At 37.7% G+C, this 23146-nt stretch overlaps 1 protein-coding gene and 1 long non-coding RNA gene across 3 annotated transcripts in view; both read left to right on the forward strand.

The window, feature by feature from the left end:
• Positions 1 to 925: 925 nt before the first annotated feature.
• On the forward strand, positions 926 to 7582 carry LOC144059322 (uncharacterized). The gene is made up of 4 exons (XR_013295632.1): positions 926 to 966; positions 3776 to 3835; positions 4657 to 4722; positions 7262 to 7582. It is a non-coding gene; the product is annotated as an uncharacterized LOC144059322 (long non-coding RNA).
• Positions 7583 to 9126: 1544 nt separating this feature from the next.
• Positions 9127 to 23146, forward strand: part of spock1 (SPARC (osteonectin), cwcv and kazal like domains proteoglycan 1) — an 82880-nt gene continuing 68860 nt past the window's right edge. Inside the window, exons 1-2 of one of the 2 annotated variants that reach the window (XM_077578645.1) lie at positions 9127 to 9383; positions 9791 to 9925. In XM_077578645.1, the coding sequence (XP_077434771.1) occupies positions 9794 to 9925 (132 nt within the window). In that variant the 5' untranslated portion in view covers positions 9127 to 9383; positions 9791 to 9793. The remainder of the gene's footprint in view (positions 9384 to 9790; positions 9926 to 23146) is intronic. The other variant, XM_077578646.1, reaches the window with a different exon arrangement.

A 23146-nucleotide genomic window follows, 5' to 3' on the forward strand; every position in this document is an offset into this window, starting at 1 on the left:
GTTCAACAACGTGCCTGATGTTAAACAACACACGCAAGGACCGCTTAGTAGTCTAACAATATGCCCAATGTAAAATACACAAACTCAGCACTGAACTAAAGCTAGCATTAATATAGCATTTGTTATCCACTGATGCCATCACACCACAACAAAAAAGGTAAGTTATTTTTTATTGTTTAAATACTGTACAGGGTGGAAATTTAAAAATACATAAATAGAAATTATAATAGGATTTTTTTGTTTTGGGAGTTTGGGAACGGATTAATTGCATTTACTTTATTTCGTATGGGAAAAAATGTTTCGGAGGTTGAATAATTCGTTACCACTGCATTAATTTACACATGATGTTTTTTCAAATTGTCCACAAACTGCAAATAGTTGTTAAATCTAAGCTACAAGATTCACCTGCATGCCTATTTGTTGAGCCTTCAATGCTACCTCCATTTGCGCTCTATTCGAAAATGGCCAGCGGGTTTATGTGCGTAATCATTCTCTAAGAACATTTAAAGCTAGGATAAGATGAGGTAAAACATTTCAATGAATAACATCAAATGTTTGTTAAACTTCTGGTTGACAACTCCAACAAATTCACAATTATGTGAAATTCCTCACATCACAGTGGCTGTAGTACAGAATGCCTTCAGCTCTTAGATAATTGTAAAGCAGCTATATGCTTCATTCTTTTTCAAATGTTATCTACCTTCTAATTAATCTAGCTATTAACAAGTATAGAGACAAGAGTAAAAGTCTTCGCAGGTTTCTAGCAACAGAAGGTGCTGGATTAGATTTCACAGCTTGTGTGCATATTTGTTTGATAAATTATTTCCCCAATAAGCGTTGAGAGAATACGGAGGATCTAAGCCAGCGCCCCAGGTAGGGTTTATCACTGCCTCCAAATCGGGCTAATCCATAGATAATTCATAGAGCAGAACAAATCCTCCTAGACTCCACTCTTCACCGAGCCAGGTACTTCATATTTATTTTCTCTTTTATATTTGTCAAGCATTGCTCTCCTTTTTTTCTCTTCTTAAACAACAGTTGAAACCGATTTTAATATAACTTAATTAATTCTGTGATTTTACACACACAAAGGTCTTGTTTGTTATATCCGGGGTTCAAAATATTCTCAAAGTCGGAGTGCTCTAACACTACTTGGCTTTGTGATGGCCTAAGATTTTAGCACATATTAAAATGAATATATTGGAATCTTGAAGGTTGATACAATTCGTTCCAGGGTGCTGGTTTGATTGCATTTCAACGTTTTTTTCCCCATTGGCAATAATGGCAACAGAAATGTTTTCAGGGTCAACTTAATAAAAACTTCAGTCCATTCTACCGTATAGAAATTTTTGAATGTGTTGCATGTCACATTAGATTATAAATAGTAGGACCATATGGCAACTGGCAATTTACCGTGCTCAAGCATATACCTCGAGTCGTGATTATTTGATTTGCTCTCTGTACCTTGCTCAGACATGATGACTTCTTTGATTCTGGCACAGTTGGAGGCGTTAAGCTTTCTGGGCACAAGCATGCACAAGAAGACGTGACATATAATCGATGCATGCCGCCGATTGTGTGCAGCCTGATTAAATGGCACCGAGTGACTCGAGTCGAAATAAGACACAAAATCAGAAAAGTTGCATTCATGTTCTGTGTTAATTCACCTTGTGCTGACTCACATCTGTTGGGGTGTGGTTGTAAAAGTAGAAGAGGTAGGTAACCATGTTTGGGGCTGGGCGGATAACTAAGCATGCTTCAGCACACTACACAGCACTTGGACCTTGAATGAGTGTGCCCTTAATTGCATTCCGAAACTGTTGTATCTAGAGGGTGCTATTAGTTTAAACTATTGGGACCAACAGAGGAACAGGCCGTGTATAGGAGAGTAAATAAGCAACTGCAGAGGTAATTTATTTATGTGAGCTTTACAACAAAGGAAGGAGAGAGGAGAAAGAAAAAACTTCCACTCAGAAAAAAATGGAAGTTTCGGTGCCTTGAAAAATTATGTCTGAAAAAGACAAAATAACAAATTGTTTAAAGTAAAACAAAGCTTGATGACGGCGTCAGACTTGCAGGGTCAAGTGGACAGCAAGAGAGAACAGAAACTGGAAAGGAAAAGATTCAGCAAGGTAATGTTTAGGCAGCACATCAATAACTCTTGATGGGGAAAAAGAGATGGGAAAGTGTTAGGGGGGAAAAAACAACCTGCGCCAGAAATTGGCATTTCGAAATCAAGTGGAGTTTGGAAGACTTCCTATGTTGTAAACACATTCAAAGTGCATTCGTTTAAAATAAGATTTTCTATTATATTATATCAACAATGACATTAATGTGTTTAAATTCCATGTAGTTTACACAGCAAAAAATTGGAGTGTTAAAATTTCAGAGTTACATTTTTGGGAGTTGGTTTTGACTTCTAAAGTGCAATTTTAACATTTTCAGAGTCAAATGTTAGCCCTACACAGAATAGGTTGTATTTTACACAGAGTTGATCACCTATTGTTAGATTAACTCTGCATTTAGGCTAAGGTCCAATATAGACACTTTTGAAGTGTTAAATATAACTCTGTAGGTGTTGAATTAACAATGGTCATTTTGCTGTGTATAAATTGTGAAAAACCGAGCTGATTAGCTGGCTAACGTGTATTTATTATATTAATGCAACTCATATACATAAAGTATATGTTGTGCAAAAATATGGCAGAATATCAATCCAGCACGGTTCTGGGCAAGGAGCATAGGCAATTGAATTTCCTGTGTGGTGCAGCTGTATGCTGCAGGGCTCAAGCGTGATTTGGCAACACAAAGCATCTCCTGAATCCTGAGTTGGATTTTTTTTTTCCCCCTTCCCTCTCCCTCGCTGTTGCTGCAAAATGCAATTAAAGGGCAAAATATCCTCTTCTTCTGCTGCCATGGACCACCCCAATATGTTGATTTTTCCTTTGTCTGAAATATTTTTGATCTGTATTCAGTGTTCTTATTTCATATAAATGTTGAAATGTTTGAAGTTATGTATAAAATAAAGTGAAATGTTATTTTGTATACTAAATAAGCCATTGGTGCCGGTTTATTTACACCAGCAAGAAGTGTTGATTGCATGTTAAAAGCTCCTTCTCTGTAATATTAATTCATTCGTATTAAGCATGCAAGGAATTTGTTTTGCAGATTGACTGGTATGATACAGCGTTCATCATGAATTCTTCAGTGATTATTCTCGCCTGTGCCAAGTAATGGAAAGAAAATACATGCTGACTGAGAAAAGTCTTTTTAATTGACTGTCAGTGGCTGTCAGAGTCTGATGCTTGAAGGAAAGAGTGATTTATCTCAGGAAGAAAAGAGCCGTTTTGGGGCATTAATCTGACTGTATTAACAGTCTATTAATAGTCTTTCCACAACCTTTCTGTATCCATACTCACATGGGCACAGACCTCTATTTGCTTCACATGTGCAAATCAAAGTTAAAACAAACTGCACATGCTACCACACCACATAATGCGGTTACATGCTAAACGTAGCTGCAAATGCTAATTTGAGCGCATCGTCTTGGTTTGCAAAGTTCAGACATAGTAAAAAACTGTTTTTAAAGTTGTTCCCTGAAAGCGTAATTGCCTTCCCCTGCTTCAATTATCCTCTGAGAAACACTTGATAAGAGTAATCTATTTCTTCTCCTCAGAGGCAGCTGGCGGCCCAACTGGGGTGACAGTCACAGTGGTATTTTTTGTTGTTGTTGGGTTTCTTGCTGAACACTAACTATGGTCATTTTATCCCACAGATTCTAAAGCTTTCCAGTTCTCTCCTGTCGCCTGATTGTCTGAAACACAACATCAAAACGGTACATTTGAGTAAAATTATTTGACTGGCTGTGGTTGCCATTATTACAACTGAGACACTTCACTTTAACCTTTCATGTACTGTTTTTAACATTTTGACTATTTTCGCATTTGTTCGTGGCTCACCTGTTTTTTGGTTTGGTCGTATGACATTCGCAAGGCGAGCCAGTGGGCAGTTTTGACGCCAGTGTCAGGCTCCTGACACTGGCGGAATATTGGGTAGATTAGCCTTCTTAATTCTTATTCCGCAAACAAAATATTATTTAGCATTCAGTGTTTAGACTAGTAGTTGGACATTGACTTGACTTCGATTTTTTTTTTAAACGCAACAACAACAAATCACTTTTTTTCCTTTTCTTTTTGGAATGGAATTAATGGCATTTACATTAAACAATGAAAATATCAATGTTTAGTATTGTACTTTATGGAAAAACTAAAGCCAGTAACTAAATTATTCAATAGAGTGTAGGATTTTTACCACATTTTTGACTTCATTTCAATGGAAGTTTTGCTGCTCCTTCATCTCTTGTCATACCTTGGCCACCATGGCTAAAACTAAGTTCAGTAAGCTACAGTAATATCCGTCACATTTGTGGAGGTCAAAGAAAATATACCTACGACGATTGTCTGTCTATGTTGAGCTCCAACTTTGTGTTCAACTTAAGTATCCATTGTTTAAAGGATTAGAACGCTGCTAGACTGATGCTATTCAGTCCATCTATGGCGCTGCCATTATGTGTTAGCAATAAGCTAGTGGACACAAAGTTATGTGGTTGTTTTAAATACACACGGTGTTCTCTTTGCTTTATCTTTTGTTTCACAGTAAAACTTCAACTGGCAGTGGAATTAAACAGCTTCAAATCTCTTTTTGAGGACTTTCTTAACTGATGTAAGTCAGGTTGAGTTTACTACCATTGTACAGCGTTTATATCTTAAATTTTTTGGGCTGAACTATTGCTCGTTTCTTGAAAAAACATGCAAGTTGGATCAAAGTGCCACTGTACATGAATTTACGTGTCTCATGTTGATAGACTCCATGAAGTTATGACTGTATAAGTGTCCCCAAAAACAAACTCCTGAGAGAGCACAGAAGAAACTAAGTTGACCTTGGACGCTACATATTTACGGCTAGCTTGCAGGGAGGCCTCAGCATTTTACCCTGCATTGCAGCACATTTGTATTGTGTCCTCTGCAAACAGGTAGTTGGTCTCAGAAGATCATCTCCCAGTGCCATTTAGAGTTTAGAACACTACATTGCTTTATTGCCTTCTCTTCTGGGATATCTCCACAAACACTCAAGGCTCTTTAGATGCTCAACAAAATGCCAGCAGCAGAATATGTTATCAGAGTGCTGCTGGAATTTTTGCTGCAGTTTTGCTATCTCCTATACAGGATGCCCTTTTATATAATCTTGTTGTTATATCTGAGCACAGTTTTAATGGATTCGTGACCTGTTTGTACATTTTATTTTATGAGCCAAAAATATGCTTGATTTATCCCAGCCCATCCACTTTCGTCAGGTATATTCCACTGATCAAAAGGGAAAATATAAGCTTGAGGTTTTGTCATGTGACATGACAAATTGTTATGTTTCGGGCCCCGCAGACTGATCCCAGGCTGCACCATTTGCTTGCATCATTACACCTCAATGCTGGATGAATTTCAAAACTGTCACGGCACCGTCATATTCGAAAGACTGTGTCACATCACATAAGGCTTACAAATAGCAAGGCGTTTACTTCCAATTTAAAATCTTACAAGTTGTAGTTTTAAATGTGTTAACAGGCTGAACATTAAATTAACATGATTCGATTATTTTAATAAGCTTCTAGTATTGAATTCATTGATGAGGAACTGATTAGAGTCAATATTCTCTATGTAAACATTGATCTTTATCTGATCTGCTAGTGGGTTTCATCTATGCTTTATTCTTGGATGGTAACAATTAATTTGCACTCTGGCAGGCAGATAACGTCTACAAGGCTAATGATTAAGGCAGTTTCTCAGGTGATCTGACAAGTGAGATCATGTACTGTACACATTACCCCTACAGCTTTAAATGATAATTTTCCCCTTCACTTCAGTTGCTTCTTTACATTTAAAACAGCTTACACATAACTATGCTAGAGGTGCTTTGGAAATGACTCAAATCAATCTACAATCTACATCTTAAGATAGAATCCAAGATACTTCTTGTAGCCGTAGGTCTAAATTCTCATTGCAGTTTTCCTCACTGCTAATTAGCATTTTAATGAGTTGCTATTGCTTTCCACCAACTAACAAGAGTGTGTATATATTCAGTATGCGATCATGTAAAACTACACAGAATTCACTCTGCTCAACTGTGTCACCCATTTAATTTTTATGAACTTTTACCTTGGACTCATGGCAGGCAATAATGGGAAATAAGGCAATAAGCTTGTCGTGAAAAGGTTCGAGTTTTCCATAGATGAAAAGGTCAAAACACATTGCGAGCAACACATCAGTTTCACAGAAGAGCAAATTTCCAGAGGAAAAAATAAAAAAAATGGAGACATGGAATCCATCACAAACCATTTTCGCTATTTGAAACAACTCTTTTTCCTGCCAAATGTTTTCCAAAAGTGCGAGCAATGCAAAAGAGAAGTGTGTTGTCAGCTTTCAGTGTAGAAAACATTTGATGTGAAACTTAATGAGATAAGCCATTGTAACAACTGCTGGATTCCCATGCACCAAAATTGGTCAATTTAACACACTCCATCTTGAGCACATAGAAGTTAGTTACCACCCTGTCTAGTGTCTAGTCCCACATCATGCCTATGTCAGCATGACGCAGCTCAGAGCAAATCCAAGCGCGCCGAAGGGAGCGGATGAAGTGTCGCCAATCCCCACAGAGAGTAAAATCAGAGAGCCACAGATTAAATATTTAAACACATACCCCAATAATGAGTGCCCTAGTTCTATGGCTCAGCTTGCATTTGTCTTTTGTTATACTTGCCTATATCGCTGTCCATGGTGCTGAAAGTCTACGCAGAGGTTTCACATGATTAGCTGATGGACAAAAGGTAGGATGTGCATGACTAATATGAAATTTGTGTTTGGACATCCAGAACAGCACAGCTACCAAATCCTGTCAGTGCTTTAGAGGGACATGTAAAAAATCCTCCTACTGGAAAATCAATGCCATGCATAGATAGTCTCGGCCTTTAACAAGTATTCTTGTGTCTAAAAATATATTTTTGGAAAGAAAAAATTGAAGGAGCTGAACAATAAAAGTGATGAATTTAGAGATACACAAAGTATTTTTCAATGCAGTTGTGCATGAATGGTAGCTGAATTAAAATTGAAAGTATCCATAAAGCAGCGATATTGTTTATGAAAATGCAGGGAGCACACTCTTGCCGTTGACAGAAGGTTGTCGAAGGTACATTTTTTTCTCTCTCTTCCAGCTGATCACCAAGCTGTCCGATGTCGCTTTGTGATCTCTGAAACGAGGCCTCCCTCTGCCTTCCGCCAAACAGTAAACCTGTAAAAATACATATCATGTGACCACTGTACATGTCTGACACACCAGCTCATTAAGAGCTCCCATTATTTATTGTGAATAAAATGCTTTTAAACTGTATTCTATTTCCTTAGTCATATTAACTCTTTCACAAAAAAATATTGTAACTATTTCTATTAGTTTAAAATGTTTTCCCCCACTTTTGTTAACAAGAGTATCAAAAACCTAGAATATTTTTTGTACATTTAGAACAGATATAACATTTGTGATTAATCGTGAGTTAACTAGTGAAGTCATGCGATTAATTTTGATTAAAAAAATGATCACCTGACGCACCTAATTTTTTAAATAATTTTTTCCTTTAAAAGAAAATGTAATTATTATTTTTTTTAGTTTTTAAGAATCTTTTTTTTTTTAAGAAAAGATTATAAAAAATTAGGAGCGTCAGGTGATTATTTATTTTTTTATCATTATTAATCGCATGACTTCACTAGTTAACTCACAATTAATCACAAATTTTATATCTGTTCTAATACAATTTAAAAAAAAATCTAGGTTTTCGGGAAAAACTGGGGAAAAATTTTAAACTAATAGAAATAGTTCAAATGAAATTTTGACATCTATAGTCGTCAATGGCAGTAAATGAGTTAAAAAGAATTAATTGTTTCCATAGTACAGTATATATTTAATGTATGACTTTGATGCTCAAATTTGTACTCTCTGGCGCCTTTTTTTGTTTGTTTTGTTCCTCGCAATGCATTTTGGTTTGGTGTATATTAACCAGTTGAGTGACCATAGATGTTTACTATTTATTCAAATGCACTGTGGTAATTTTGAGTACTTTTTTTTTCTTTTGAACATTTAGACACGCCTACAAAATGGCCTGACCGCTTAGTAGGAGTGCACTAAAGCGTGCATATTCGGACACAGCCAAAGTCCTTTGTTAACACCGTGACAGAGCATGTCTTGTGTTGTTGTCCCATTGCCCGCAAAATGGAGGATATGTTGATGATGATGCCGATGATGACACACATTGCATGCTCTTTGTAGTGATGTGAGACTACGTTAAAACCTTGCTAGCAGTTTTAAAACAGGAAACTCGCCATTTAATATTGAAAATCTTTTGTGATGAATTTTACTCAGGTAATTTATAATGTAAACGTTCAAATTACTGGTTGTAACCGATTGCAAACGAATGAAAAAAAGTGGCCTCATTTCAACATACTTATGTTTGGTTGAAATTAAAGCACAGCATTTTATAGAAGGAAATACATTTAGTTGCGTACGGATAATGTGGGCCCCATGACTGGACTTGACCTGGGCCCCCAAAATGAATTTGTACGCCACTGCTTGACTCAAAGAAAGCAGAGAGGCAGAGTGTGAAAGTACGGAAGCGTATTGCATTCACTTGAAAAAAAAAAAAAGTCCTGTTTTTTTTAAATAATTTTTTTTCCTCTGTTTTTCGGAATAATTTTTTTTCTGTTTTTTTAAATAATTTTTTTCCATCCAGTTTTTTTTTTTAATATTTTTTTTCCCCTGTTTTTCTGAATATTTTTTCTCCTGTTTTTCTGAATATTTTTTTTCAGTAAAACTGAAAAAAAAATTCAGAAAAACAGAAAAAAAAATTACTCAAAAAATCAAAAGCAACCCAAAAAAAATAGTCAGAAAAACAAGAGAGAAAAAAAATACTCAAAAAAACAAAGCAACCCAAAAAAAATAGTCAGAAAAACAAGAAAGAAAAAAAATTACTCAAAAAAACAAAGCAACCCAAAAAAATTTGTCAGAAAAACAGGAGGTTTTTTTTTTTTTTCCAAGTGAATGCAATACGCTTCCGTAAGAAAGAGCGGTCGAGAGAGGTAGATGGAGAACGATGGAGCAGGCAGAGAGCGAGCGAGGGGGCGGGGTCTAGTGACAAGAGGCGAAACCTCCAGCAAGTCCGCTCGGGCTCGCCTTGTAGCCTGCAGTGTGCCAGTCAGACACAGAAGCGGTCGGTTTACAGCGAAGTGGTCGGAACTTGGACTTATTTCGACCAGGATTCGGATTGTGACGCTACCGAACGAACGCAGGTAAGTGAAGCGTTGTTTTGTTAACAAACGTACAAAGAGTCGCACATTGTTCGACTTTGGCTGAGAGAAGCCGATAGAAAAAAGCACTTCATTAGTAAAGGTTGTGTTTTTAAAAATCGAAATATTCCAAACTAGCCGAACGAGGTGATCTTAATCGCTTCAAGACAACTCTCTCCGTTGTTTGTAATCCGATTTGAAGAGGACACAAATATGACGACACGAGCCATCCTCCAAAAATAAGCAGCGCTTGCTTCTCTCTTTTTATTTCCCATTTGGAGCGAAACATAACCACCATGTGTGTGTAAAGTGTTGTATCCCACTAGAATGCTTGAGCTCAACTCCCTCCCTGTCTCCACTCAACAGCTCAGTCCATCATGTCCTTTTTTCTTCTGTGCTTTGGTTTCCAGAAGATGTTCTTCTCTCTGCTCCCTGTTGTGGCTCTAATGCTGAGCACACAGTCTGCAGTGTCTGGCACCAACGACAAGCGGCTGACTCTTGTGGGCCAACACTCCAAGGACAGATCCTGGAACAGATACAGAGATGTGAGTTTCTTGGGAGCCACTAAATCTCACCAAAAGGGACAAGTAATTAGATTGTGTGTGTGTGCGTGTGTCTCTATGTCCTTCATATCCTGTATGTGTGCCAGCAGGCACCATCCACCTTGTAGAGATGCGGCAGGATGGTCTGAGATAACTTGTTTGTGTGACTTTGGTCAACACTTTTAAGCATCAAAGAACTCGACTTCAATGTAGTTTCACGCTTGAACTTTATATTAGTAGTGTGCTGGGTAGACAGACAAATGACAGTGCCAGACAGGGATAAATCTCTTTTTACTTTACAGTGGTACCTTGACTTATGAGTTTAATTTGTTCCCTGACAAAGCTCTTTACTGTATTTACGTCAATCTAAAATATTTGATATGATAAATTGACATTCTATAATATAGTCAATACCCCAAAAGACAAAATTAACGGAACACGGCATAAAATTCACTGACATACAGGGTGTCCATAAAGTCTCTTTACCATTTAAAAATTTTATTAAAAATGCAATTGATTAGATATTTTATTCAGATTTGTTCTATTGTATTCAGTGTTTAAAAAAACACACAGTGTTTATCATTACTGACCTTAAGCAAAGGATTACTGATGCCATTGCCACAATTGATGAGGCTATGCTACAGCGAACATGGCAAGAAATCGAGTACCGTCTTGATGTGCTTCGTGCAACTAACTCTTTGACTGCCAAAAACGTTAAATAACGTTTAGTAAAATCCTATGGAGGAGTGCCAAAGACGTTAAAAGACGTTTGTTTCAAAACAGAGGTGAAACTAACCATTTTCTATTGTTGCTATTACTGAAAACGGAATAAGGTAGCAAACAAACAAACTTTTTTTTTCTGATGAAAGATGAGAGTCCAATCTTTCATTTGGTAGTATGTGTGTTTCCATAGTCCAAACACATAATTTTCTGTGGACCTTGAAAGATCAGTCAAAATGCTTAAATCGACTGGCACCCACGGCATCCCTTTTCTGAAAACGCCTGGCAGTCAAAGAGCTAATGGTGCCCATGTAGAAGTGTATTAAAAGAGGTAAAAAAAACTTTAATAAACGCTGAATACAATAGAACAAATCTAAATAAAATATCTAATCAATTGCATTTTTAATACATTTTTGAAATGGTAAAGAGACTTTATGGACACCCTGTATATCATCTAAAATGTTTTAGTAAATTAAAAAAAAAAAAAAAAACTAAGTATCGCCAAACGTCTGACATGGCTTACTCCACCTGACCGAAAGGTATAGAATTTGTGCTGTTTCGGCTTTGCACAAGATAGTGTGGTGCACACATGCAGCAAATATGTAAATTTGTTGAAAAGAGCAGCTACAATGCAGAAATAGAACTCGTATTTCGCAGAGTAGAAAGAATACATGCCTGTGAGATTATAATCGTTCTGTATTTGTGCTTATTTAAAGGTTTATACCAGAACATCAATGCTAATTTTATTAGCACTTCAATTACATTTTGCATTGTATGTTAGCTTTAAACTAGCGGCGTTTGTAAGAAGGCGCAATGTGTTTTGTTCAATGTAAAACATGTAATTTTCTTTAGTTTGTTTACCGTTAACTTCAACCTGAGCTGTCAATAAACACTTTTAATCATTAATATAAAAAAATATTTATAACATTTATCTCAACCCGCTATTGTTTCGTGGAACTCAGTCTGGCAGATATTTGAGTTCTTCTGGCAACAAATATCCACACAAGCATCGGTGAAAACATCCTGAGTTTAAACAGTCACATTCTGTCGTTTGTAGGCTTGAACCAGTTGATGAATGGCACATATTTTTTTTCATTTTAAGTTTCCCAGCCTGCAATAATAAACAAGACCCTCTCCAGTCTTAGCAGCTGTGCAATCATTGGTGTCAGCGCAGTAATGACCGGCCTTATTATGCATGATGCTTCAATAGTGCCAGCATGCAGCCTGCTACCATATTCTCAGGAGATTTCAGCAAAGCGTAAGCTACCTTTGGCCTTATTAGAGCTAGCCGTCCTCATCCAGTGGAGCTGTGATGTGAGGACGAGAATTAGTCTTTTATTCAGCTAGGGGCTTTTCACCTACAGAGTGTTTGTGTGTGTATTTAAATGTTCTTCCTATGTGACTGAGAGTCATTATCTGCAAACTGTCTGTGGATGGTGGAGGGTAAGATTGGAGTGGATAGAAGGTACAAAGGATGTGAGAGGCTGTGAGAGGCTGTGACCTTTTTGTTTTTTATGGTTGAACACAGCACATTCAGGAGATGCAGACGTGCTTAACTGTGTATCATTTTGTGTTGCCTCCTCCTCGGCATAGAGGAAACAGCTATAGTGGGGCCTCTTGTTTGGTTAGCAAAAAGCCACATGAAAATAAATCATTTGTCTTGACAGAGAATAGTTACGTATTTTCAAAAGGCACACAATTTATGACTTAGCAACAATAAGTGGTGTAGTTTAATTGCTAAACGTGGTTCAGTAATGGTCAGTATGGTTGGACTGCGATTTGCAAATCTGCGAATAGGAGTACCTGGCAAAAACTTTGGCAGGCAAGGGAGAGCGTACAAACTCCACAAGGAAGCCTGGATTCCAACTCCCAAACTCAGAATTGTAAGGCAGACGTGCTTACCACTCACCCACCTAGTTCCATGTGTGCAAACCCTCTGACAATAGTTTCAATGGCTTGCACTACTCTACACTTGTAATTGATTTGTGCTTTTATTTGTAACATTAACATGACCAATGGATAATTATTTTATTATCACTTCCCTAACAGCTATTCAATTTTTTTTGTAATTATCTCTCACCACCTCACCATTGTTGATGCTGTTCAGAGGCCCATGTTTGATGCCCATTTATTCTATTTTTTTTAACTACTTAAAGTCAACCCCCCAAAATATTCTTGAAAGTAATATGTTCTGTGCAGCCCCACAAGTCTAAATACGCCACGCCAACCTGCAGCGTAGGCAAGTGACGGTACCACGCCGCCACTTGGAGCCCAAAAGGCAGCCATTATGCCACTTGCTGTCGAGTGAAAATGACATCACAGTTGCTCAGGTCTTAGATAACAACCAATCACAGCTCAGCTTCAGAAAACAGGTGAGCTGTGATTGGTTGTTGCCTGAGCCCGAAGCAACTGTGGTGTCAATTGACTGAGATGGAAAAAAAATGGCTGGATTTTGCTTCATAACTCATATTCCACAAATGTAATATTAATCAAAATGTCATGTTTAGACTAGTGATGTATAGTTAACATATTGTCAAAAAGTGTTAAAGCTCGACTTCCCCTTTAATACTTTTGAAGCAGTATTTGTAATGAACAATATTCCATCATTTTATAGATAATATACACAAAAAATACAGTACATTTACTTCTCTTATCTTTTTTTATTTAAATTAAAGATATAAAGATTTGTCTGTCATTTCAACATTTGTAGAAAAAAAAAACATCATTCTTGATGTCCGTCAATCAGCCATTTTTGTCCTCTGCTCAAATTATCTTGGAGTCATGAACTCCACATTATTTCCTCTGTGTTCCTTTCATTTTCCCATTTTCCTCCCTGTCTTTGGAGCACAGAATGACCCCTTGCTTCCTCAACCATGACACTGTCTCGTTCCTATCTACCCTGTTTCGCCCCCCTCTTTTCTGCTCTAGTCTGCCTGCCGTGTTCCACTCTACATCCCTGCTGATGAGCCACTTGGTCCCTTTCTGCATATGCATGAGTGTCCATTTATTGGCAGGGGAGCCACAGAAATAGTCTAATAGGCAGACTTTAGATGGTTTATGTTGAAAACGCAATTTAAATTGGTTTTGATTCATTTGTCCGGTTATTTATATTCTACATAGTCCATCTGCAATGTAGTGGAAAATAAGCTAAATATAGAGACTTTATCTGCATTTAAGGTTCCAAAATATTTTCTTTCAGCTTTTTACCTGCTGCACAAATACTAATTTCATCTTAGAGTCTCCCTGTAACACCTATTCCAGTCAATGAATACAGATGAGTGATGCATTAGAGACCCAGTATAACTACATGAAGAATAACATAATGAAGGGCAGGTGCTTCTTGATTGAACAGAGAGGTCAGTGACTGACTTTATTATGAGGTAACAATGTCTCAAATGAACTGAATAATGATATTATGGACCATCATGTTTTCACAATGCCCACTCATCATTAAAATGGAATTGAAAATCAGTTGAGGGTTGGCAAATAGTGAATATGTAAAACAAAAGCCGCATACAGTGGATATAAAAAGTCTACACACCCCTTTTTGAATGCTAGCTTTTTTTGTGATATAAAAAACATGAAATCAAGATAGATAATAAAAAAGTCATTACAACAATGTTAATCACCAAAAGAACATCATACCTAACCTACAGTGACGCAAGCACCAACACGCTTGGGGGATTTTTTTCCTTTAGCTGCAACAGGTGACTTGGGTAAGGTGGAAATGACAGCAATCAGTGTTGGCACAAAACCTTCCGGCTTCTGTTAGGGAAAAAAAAATCTGGGAAAGCCTTCTAGAACAATTGAAAGAGATTTTGGCTTATTAAGAAATACTTTAAATTGTGGCAGGTGTGTGTGCTGACTCCCATTTAACTTGAGATTGAATGTGATTGGTTAATTTTGAACATGGCCAGTTATTATGAACGCACGCAACCGCATTTTTCGGTTGCTTATTTTTTTTACTTCCTCTATTGAAAAGATTTTTTTAAAAAGTTTGGAAATGTTTAGCGTTGTCTTATTTTTTTTTACTTTAGAAAAAACTGACATTTGTACAAGTGTGTGTAGACTTTTTAGATCCACCGGCGTACATACATATATCATACAACCTTTGACCCCTGCTAGGCTGCTACCTCCCTTATCTTTCATCATATACAATATCAGTCAAAATAACAATATCAATATACTGACATATACACAAATAACCCTTAAAATATAAAAATATATCAATTTAATAGAATGCATAGCGAGATCACAAAAACATTTTAAGATTTGTTGAGGATTTGTTTTTAGAAATTATGAATAGAATGACGTATAGTTTTCTTGGTTTTTGATGCAGTTATAGTGAAAAGGTTGAAGAAGATGTTTGTGACTATTGGCGAATAATATGAAGGACTCAATCTAATGTAGTCTTGCCACTATAAAAACACTTGGGAAATACATTCACAATGTTTAGTACAAGTGGTGTGGAGCTGCATTCATTTCAGACATTCATATCACTGGTTTGCCTCATTCAGCTACACAGCAGTGAGGAAAACCGTATATTAGAAACACACAAGCATTATTATTTATGTGTCAATTGATGAGTACTGTAGAGTGCAGTAACTGTAAACATTTATTTGCATTGCTTCCATGTTCCTTGTTGCGTTATGTTTGACAGTCCAGCTTCTAAGTGTTTGCGACGCCAAAATTGTTGTGTATTTTCTTTGCGAAGCGGGAGTCTGTCCCAGAAATGGGCTTCTAACCAATCTGTTGTATCGGATGATTGGCTGTGGGAATTCGCTGACACACCTTATTAGATGACGTGTGGGAGGCTGAGCCAGTCTAATTGTTATCTCTCACTCATTCACGCACGCACATATGCACGCCTCGGCTTTATGTTAGTCTAATTCCTTTAGGATTGTTAGTGTTTTATTTTATGTTGATGAAAAACGACATAGCCAAGTTTCTTAAACCTGTGTTTGCTTTCTACTTTTTGGGCTAATTGGCCAAATTACTGGTACTTCCGCTCAGTCACAATCACCACTTTATGTTTTTATGAGTATCGCTGCAGGGAACGTTGTCAAATTAGTATGCAGCACTTACTTGGACTGAGTTTTGTTTCAACTTTGGTGTTAAACCCGTATCACCTCCATCAGCACATTTTGAAAGAGGGTCTGGCCCAAAAGTGGATAGGTACAGATGTGTTGTCTATATTTATGATGCTGATGATGCATTTAATTGTTTCTTAGTGCTTGGTTCATCTTACTAATTGAAGCTCCTGACTTCAACCATCTGATACTAATATGGATCACACAATTAAATGCTGGTCATTGGAAAGGGAATGCATGCTAAACTGTTCCAGTTAAAAAATCTTGCTGCACTTGTCCTAGCATAGCTATTATTGGATGATAAAATGTAGAAACAGCAAGGTTGACCAAATAGTAAAAGCTTTTGAAGAATCATGAAAGCCATTACTTTTTTTCGTTTTGTTTTTTTGGTCACAATCTCTGTCTGATAATTGTGAAGTGGCAAAAATCACTATGTAAGTGGGGCAGCACTATTTTCCTCAAGTGAAGTGAAGTCATTATTTTACCATTTTGCAGCCTTTCGTATAATTTTTCGGTCCCTAAAAACAGCCTGCTATTTGCTACAAAGCCGACTATACTTACTTGTAAAAGGAATATGGAAATGTATTGATGAAAGAAAATGTGACGCTTCTACTCTTCTAGGAAATTCTACATGATTTTTAAGAGTGTCTGTCGGGATTTGTAAGAGTGTAATGTAAGAACAGTTGAGGTTAGCGGACTAGAGGGCAGGCCAAGGAAATTTCTTAACAAAACACTCATTCATACTTATCTCTGTGCACTTTGCTTCATATGTTGTTAGTGTATGTTGCAGCAAAAGAGCAAAAGGTTGCATGCGTTCAATAAAATCTTTAGCATGGAATTTTTAAAAGTGTTAACCCATCTGTCCATCCATTTTCTTTTGCACTTATCCTTTAAAATGGTCATGGGTGAGCTATATATATATATATATATATATATATATATATATATATATATATATATATATATATATACCTGTGCTCTATGTAGTTCACATCATAATGCTGTGTTTGGCGGAAACGGGTGAAAAGTAATGTGTTTTGATGGAGATGTTAAAAAATATTTGCTGGTTTGACTGATTTGTGGGAGTGCTAATCACCTAGTGGCCAAAGCATTCCTAATTAAAATTAAACTTCCTTAATAATTTAACCACCAGAGGGTGCTACAACCTCACCTAAACAGATGTGCTGCTTTTAATATCGTGACATGATGAATTAGTGGCACTTTAATATTGGGATATCACAATATTGGCGTTATCGTTATATCCCTACTGGGTGAGACCCTCTTACATGCCTTTCTCTTGTAAAACATGCTGTACTTGATGAATAATATAAATGGCAGTAAACGGTTGGATCTGTGTGGATGAATATAAACATCCACAGCAGTGAATGAGTTGATTCACAAACCTTTTTAGTTTAGTTTAATTTTTTTGGTGCAATTTTTAGAATATATTTGTTGAAAAGTGAGAGTAGTGTGGCTCCAATATCCTTTCTATTCTAGGTATTTGTTTGTCTGCTTCGTATATTAGAAAACATAGCCAGTCTATCTGTTCAGGAGGTTCTTGGCCTGCAGGCTAAGTGTTTGTGTGGTTCCATTATAAACAATTTTATAATTATGTCAATGCTAGATGGTACAATGTGTTCAGGCTCATATATAATTCAAGGTTGTCATCATTCATATGTATTATTCCCTTTTATTATTCATACTAGACAACAGTCTTATGGGCTGACAGTCACTATGACTGGCATGATTGTGTTTGCATGTGCATTTGTGTACATGCAAGGCGAGAGCTGGTAGACTCCGAAGTGGCACTTTTATTTTCATTTCAACCTTGGTGGATATGCTAGTGTGTCACTTTTTTGCACCAGTCATAGAGGAGGAGATGGGCTTTGCTGAGTATCCAAAATATTGTACTGGGAAGGCATTTACTGCTTCTGCTTTTAAATGTCATTTTCTGTCCCATCCATTTGTGCATCCTAGTGTGGTTTGTTCCAGTTTTACAATAAGGGGGGCAGGGGGATGCGGTTGAGAGAAGCTGATTCAACGAACCTGTGAGTCACCTTCACAAGCATATCCCCTTTGAGGAAACACTTCTCAGGCAGCACATAGTATTTCCTTCAATTAAGCGAAGACTTGGTTGAACACCTGTCACTCTTTCTTATCTCCAACCCGCACTGTCCACCGTTTCTTTTTCTCCTGTTAAGCTGCCTCCATAGTTTTTTTCCCTACACATGGTTTGTCATCTCCACTCTCACCCAGCTCTTCCTTCCTCTCTCGTTTTATACTCCACTAATTCCTAATGAAAGACCGCCCTTCAAAATAAACCCCCTCTCCCACTCTCGTCGCCTTCAACCCCTTATGTGTGGTCACCCTCAATTCTCGCGTCCCTTGTCGAGCTATTGATCGCAAACGAGAAATTGCGCAACCACCCTTTAGTGGAGAACTGGATAAATATTGCGCAGTGTCCCTGTTGATCTCATTTTACAGGGACTGGCTGGGCATGTGCATGTGTCCCTCCAGCTGCTGTCTCTGCATGTGTTCCACCACACCCACACACACTCTTTCTCTCTCTCTCTCTCTCTCACACGCACGCACGCCCTTAGGCCCCCAACGAGATTGATCAGATAAATTATAGGGCTCGGTAATCCTGACGTGAGCCAAAATGTAATCAATAAGAGTGTGAAATGCAGCAACACACAAAAAGAATTGGGGCAGTTCGGTCATAGGCCAGGCAAGGGTCCCCATCCCCTATGGTGAGTATAAAATGTGTGTGTGCAAGAAAGACACAAAACAGGTGTGTGCGAGGATTGCCAGCTTCATTTGGGTGATGCGAAAGTGAATGGAAAGCAGAAGCGAGGATGAGAAGCCTTCATGTCACGCCCGTTGATGCTGTGTGGACTGAGCAGGGACAGAGAGAGGATGGCAGCAGAATACAATCCACCATAAATTCTGTGTTCTTTCGTTCTGCTTTGTCATGACTTCTCTAAAATCTTCACTGCCTCTGCGGGGGTTTGGCATCAAGTTGAGCTCGGCTCCTGCTCAGCGGCTGATTGTTTTGCAGGCGTGATTTCTGATTTGCTTTTGTTTCAAAATTTACCAAAACGGAGATAACACACTTGAGCTCTTTGGAAATAGCCCACAAACCTCACTGCAGTTTCAAATATTTTTGCATAACATGTCTAAATACATTTTGTGGCTGTTGTGATTTCTTAATTATTGTAATACCTTCATGCTAACTATGTCGAGCAAAAAAATAAAGTTGACAGACGAATATGTGCAATATGAATTTACATAACGGAATGTATGGTGTTCCACAGGGTTCAAATCTGGGGCCTCTGCTATTTTCATGGTATCTCCTACCCCTGGTTTCCATCTTAAAACTCATTCAATCTCTATTTTTTTTTTTTAAATACTTTGTCCTTCCCTCCCAAAAACATGTTTACACATTTTTTTAAGTTTTTTTAATGCAAGAACATACAGAAGTCTTTGATGCAGCTTCTGACATTTCATGACCAGCTCAGTGGCCTAGTGGTACAGTGTCCGCCCTGAGACTGGGAAGTAATGGGTTCAGTCCCTGGCCGGGTCATGCCAAAGACTGTATAAATGGGACCCATTTCCCTCCCTGCTTGACACTCAGCATTAAGGGTTGGAATTGGGGGGTTAGATCTCCTCCTGCTGCTGCTCACCGATCCCTCAGAGGATGGGTCAAATGCAGAGAAAGAATTTCGCCCCACTTAGGTGGGTGTGACAATCAGTGGTAGTTTAACTTTTCTTTAACACGAAGAGTTGGCTTAAGGCAATAGTAGTTATTAAAGAAAAACGGCCAGGAGGTGGCAGCAGAGTATAAGAGATCAGCCAGAACCATGTTGCAACAAGCTCTTTTTGTCAGTGTTTTCACCAAAAATGTGAATATTGATGAAACCTAGCTATACTCTAATGCTAATTGCTGCAAAACAGAAACAGATACAAATATATTCTATCCATACTGTAAATCTCAGTTGTTTTGCTCATTTCCAGCAATTACCTTCAACACAAGGAAAAAGCTGAGTTTGAAAAGAAAGAAAATGTTTAAAATAAAAAAAACATCATAAACATTTAGATTGTGTAAGTTCCCTTTATGTATTTATTTTTTTTTCAAACCAAATATTTTTTACATCTAAATTTCTATTTGTATGCACAGAAAAGTTGTTACATGTGGCATGAGCTGCATGGATATGACAGTTCTATCATGTTCACTAGCCTGGATGTCTTGTTTCATTGTTGGTAAATAGACGCTAGCTTTACGTCAACATGTGCAAATCTTATTTAGATCATCTTGCTTTCTTGTCAGTGTACAAGTATAAATGTCAAGATAGTTTTGTATCTCTCAGTGGTTCTGTTGCCACTAATGAAGCTGTCACCCGACTATGTGTGGGTTCTAATATGCAATCAGACGGTCCTTCCTCAGGATCTGCCGCCTCACCATCTTTCTGTTTTGAACAGTTGAGCTTTTAAGTAGAGATGCGCCACAGTAACCTTTTTACTTCAACACCAAACACAAAATCTCATTTGGGAGTTTTAGATTTCGCGGCGTTGGGGAAAACGAGGCTTTTGTGTTTGAATTTTGCTCATTGATTGATTTACTTTCTTATTATTCTTAAAAGCTGACACTGCAGTAAGTCCCAAAAGACATCTAACATTAAAGCGCATAATTTATTGGGCACTTTTGACTGACACTGTAATGAGGTTACCCCATAGGCTTTGTTTCTATGAGACGGTGAGTTCCAGTGGGTATTTTAGGGTGATTTTGAACTGCAAAGTGCGAGTATATTTATCTTTGTGGAGTTAGTTGGGCTATGAAGATGCTAATGATGATGAGTTGTTTTTTTGATTGTATCGTGTGCATCTCTCATTCCCCTCCCACTTTTGTTAAACTCTGTCTCCCTGATTCTGTGTAAGTATAAGAATAATTAGGGCTTGACATTTGACAATGGGGAAAACTGACAATTGAATTTTCATAACTCTTTTAATGATATGGGAGAATCTTTGAATGTTCTGAATCTGAACTCCTTTATCAGATTGAGGACAATAATGCGACCTGGATGAGTTGCCGTTGAAGAGTTCTGCGTAAAATTTAGTCCAATTAGGGCTAGACTATCGTTCGAGCCGATTATCGAGGCTGATATTTGGCAATTTGATGAATAGCAGCTTTAAAAAAAAAATATATATATATATATGGCAGATAAGAGAACAATTTAAAACTGCATTAACGTCAGGGAACTATTATTTAAATTTTCAGTTAAAGAGTTGTTGCGCACTATAGGGAGATATTTACTTGTTTAAGGTTTCATTTATGTTTGCAGACATTCTGGTGACTATGGGAGCTCCCTGAATTTTTTTGTTAGATTTTTTTTAAAGTCTATTTTTTGACTTTTTGACAGGACAGCTGAAGAGTTGATAGGAAAACAAAGATGTACATTTCCTATGATAAAAGCCAAACAAACTAACAAACAAACAAAGAGCATTTTGCAAAACTGAAAAGTTGTTTAATATGCTAAAAGACATTTCAACAAAGTTAAGAGATGGAGTTTGTATTATTATTATTTTTTCCATTTTGATGCCAATATTTGCTATTATGCCTATTTACTGAAAATGAATACAGACGCTCCCCAACTTACGAACGAGTTACGTTCCGAGCGATCGTTCGTAAGGTGAATTTGTTCGTAAATTGCTTCAGTGCTATATTTTGTATTATAATTTATGTTTAAAGAGAATACGTACAGTACTGTACTACGTATGTTAGAGAGAGAGAGCGAGAGACACACACAGTATGTACATGTACGTAATAAGATAAATAAAATTAAGTTTAACTTACTTTTGGAAGATGTACTCGATGCTTAAGGATTTGATGGAGGAGGAGGAAGAGGAGGATTTTATATCATGAGAGGTTCTTCGTCGTCGCTGGAATGGGCTTCAAAAGTTACTTCCTCCTCTGTAACTTCAATGTAGGAAGAAGTTGAGGGTCGCGGAGAAGAAGATGAGGGTTGATGAGTATCTTCCTTGGAGGATTTACTAGAAACTGGCCGAAAGAAGCGATCTAACTACGATTGCACAGTTTTCTTCTTTTTTCATCATAAATGATGCGGTAGCACTGTATGGCATCATTCAATTGATTTGCAACCTTTGTGCAACGTTCAATATTTGGGTCTTGCTGCTCGAAGAGTGCGATGGCTTTATCTATGAGCGACAGGCGTTTCTTCTTCTTCCTCCTCCTCGACACGTTGCTGAGCCTCCAATGCTGGGTGAGCTCTCACAGCGCCAAGCGTCGGTATTAGCGGCGGAAAGAAGCACTACAGTACTCGGAAAAAGGTGCGCAATAAAAAATCTAACTTACAGCATCTCTTTCCGAACATTTTTTGACATGCGCGCATGCGCGCAGACATGTTCGTATGTACCGTTGTTCGTAACTCGAATGTTCGTAAGTAGGGGAGCGTCTGTATCTATATATATATATATATATCGGCCTATCACTATCTCTTATTATAGTTGATTTCAAGTTCTTCTTAACCCTTAAACTAGATGGCACTGAATCAACATCACCTCCATCTGGTGATTGCAGTCAAGCAGTAAACTCAATTTTATCCCAGTTGCTTGAAGACACAATCAATCAACAATCAATTCCACAAAATGAACAATTCTTAATTAGAAAGGAACCAACTCTGTTATTAAATTTTCTCCTCCTGTACCAACACTTATCTCCGATTAAATGTTGTAATGGGTGCTAGACAGTGTTTGCTCGGAAGCACATCCTAAAATAACACATATGCAACACTAATGCGTGCTGTGCAGCATTAAATTAAGGTGGATTATGGCGTGATTGATCAGCGCTGTTCATTTTGTTCTGCACAATAATCATTCTATTCCCACTTGGCTCCTGCAATCAGCCTCAGCCACGCTCTAGGCTAGCATTGTCCTCCTCTTCCTATCATGTAATGAGGTTTTATCTTGTGCTTTATTGTGGTGTATATTATGTTTGTATAAGGTCGACTTCTGCTTGCCGTCGCACCATCTGTACTGCTTTGCCCATTAGAGTCTCTACAACAGTATCTAAACGGTCGTCAACATATACAATAAATGGTTGATGGGACTAAATGGTACATTGTCAATCACTCATTCAGTGGATTTATTTTTGCAAGAACGTTCAGCTTGACTCACTTTTGAAAGCGCCTCTGCCAAACCTGAGTGTGAAATGACTCATGGGTCATTTATTTCCCTTTTTCACACTTGTCCAGGTCTCCTTTCGATCACTGACAAACATTCTCCTTTCTGCCTCTGTCACCCTTTCACTTTGATGTTTATGGTCTTGAAAACCATGTCAGTTTGAATTGGTCATTATCTAACCGACCCCCTCCCCCTGAGAACACGGATACACTTACTA

This window comes from Vanacampus margaritifer, chromosome 10, assembly GCF_051991255.1.
Source record: "Vanacampus margaritifer isolate UIUO_Vmar chromosome 10, RoL_Vmar_1.0, whole genome shotgun sequence".
Taxonomy (NCBI): domain Eukaryota; kingdom Metazoa; phylum Chordata; class Actinopteri; order Syngnathiformes; family Syngnathidae; genus Vanacampus; species Vanacampus margaritifer.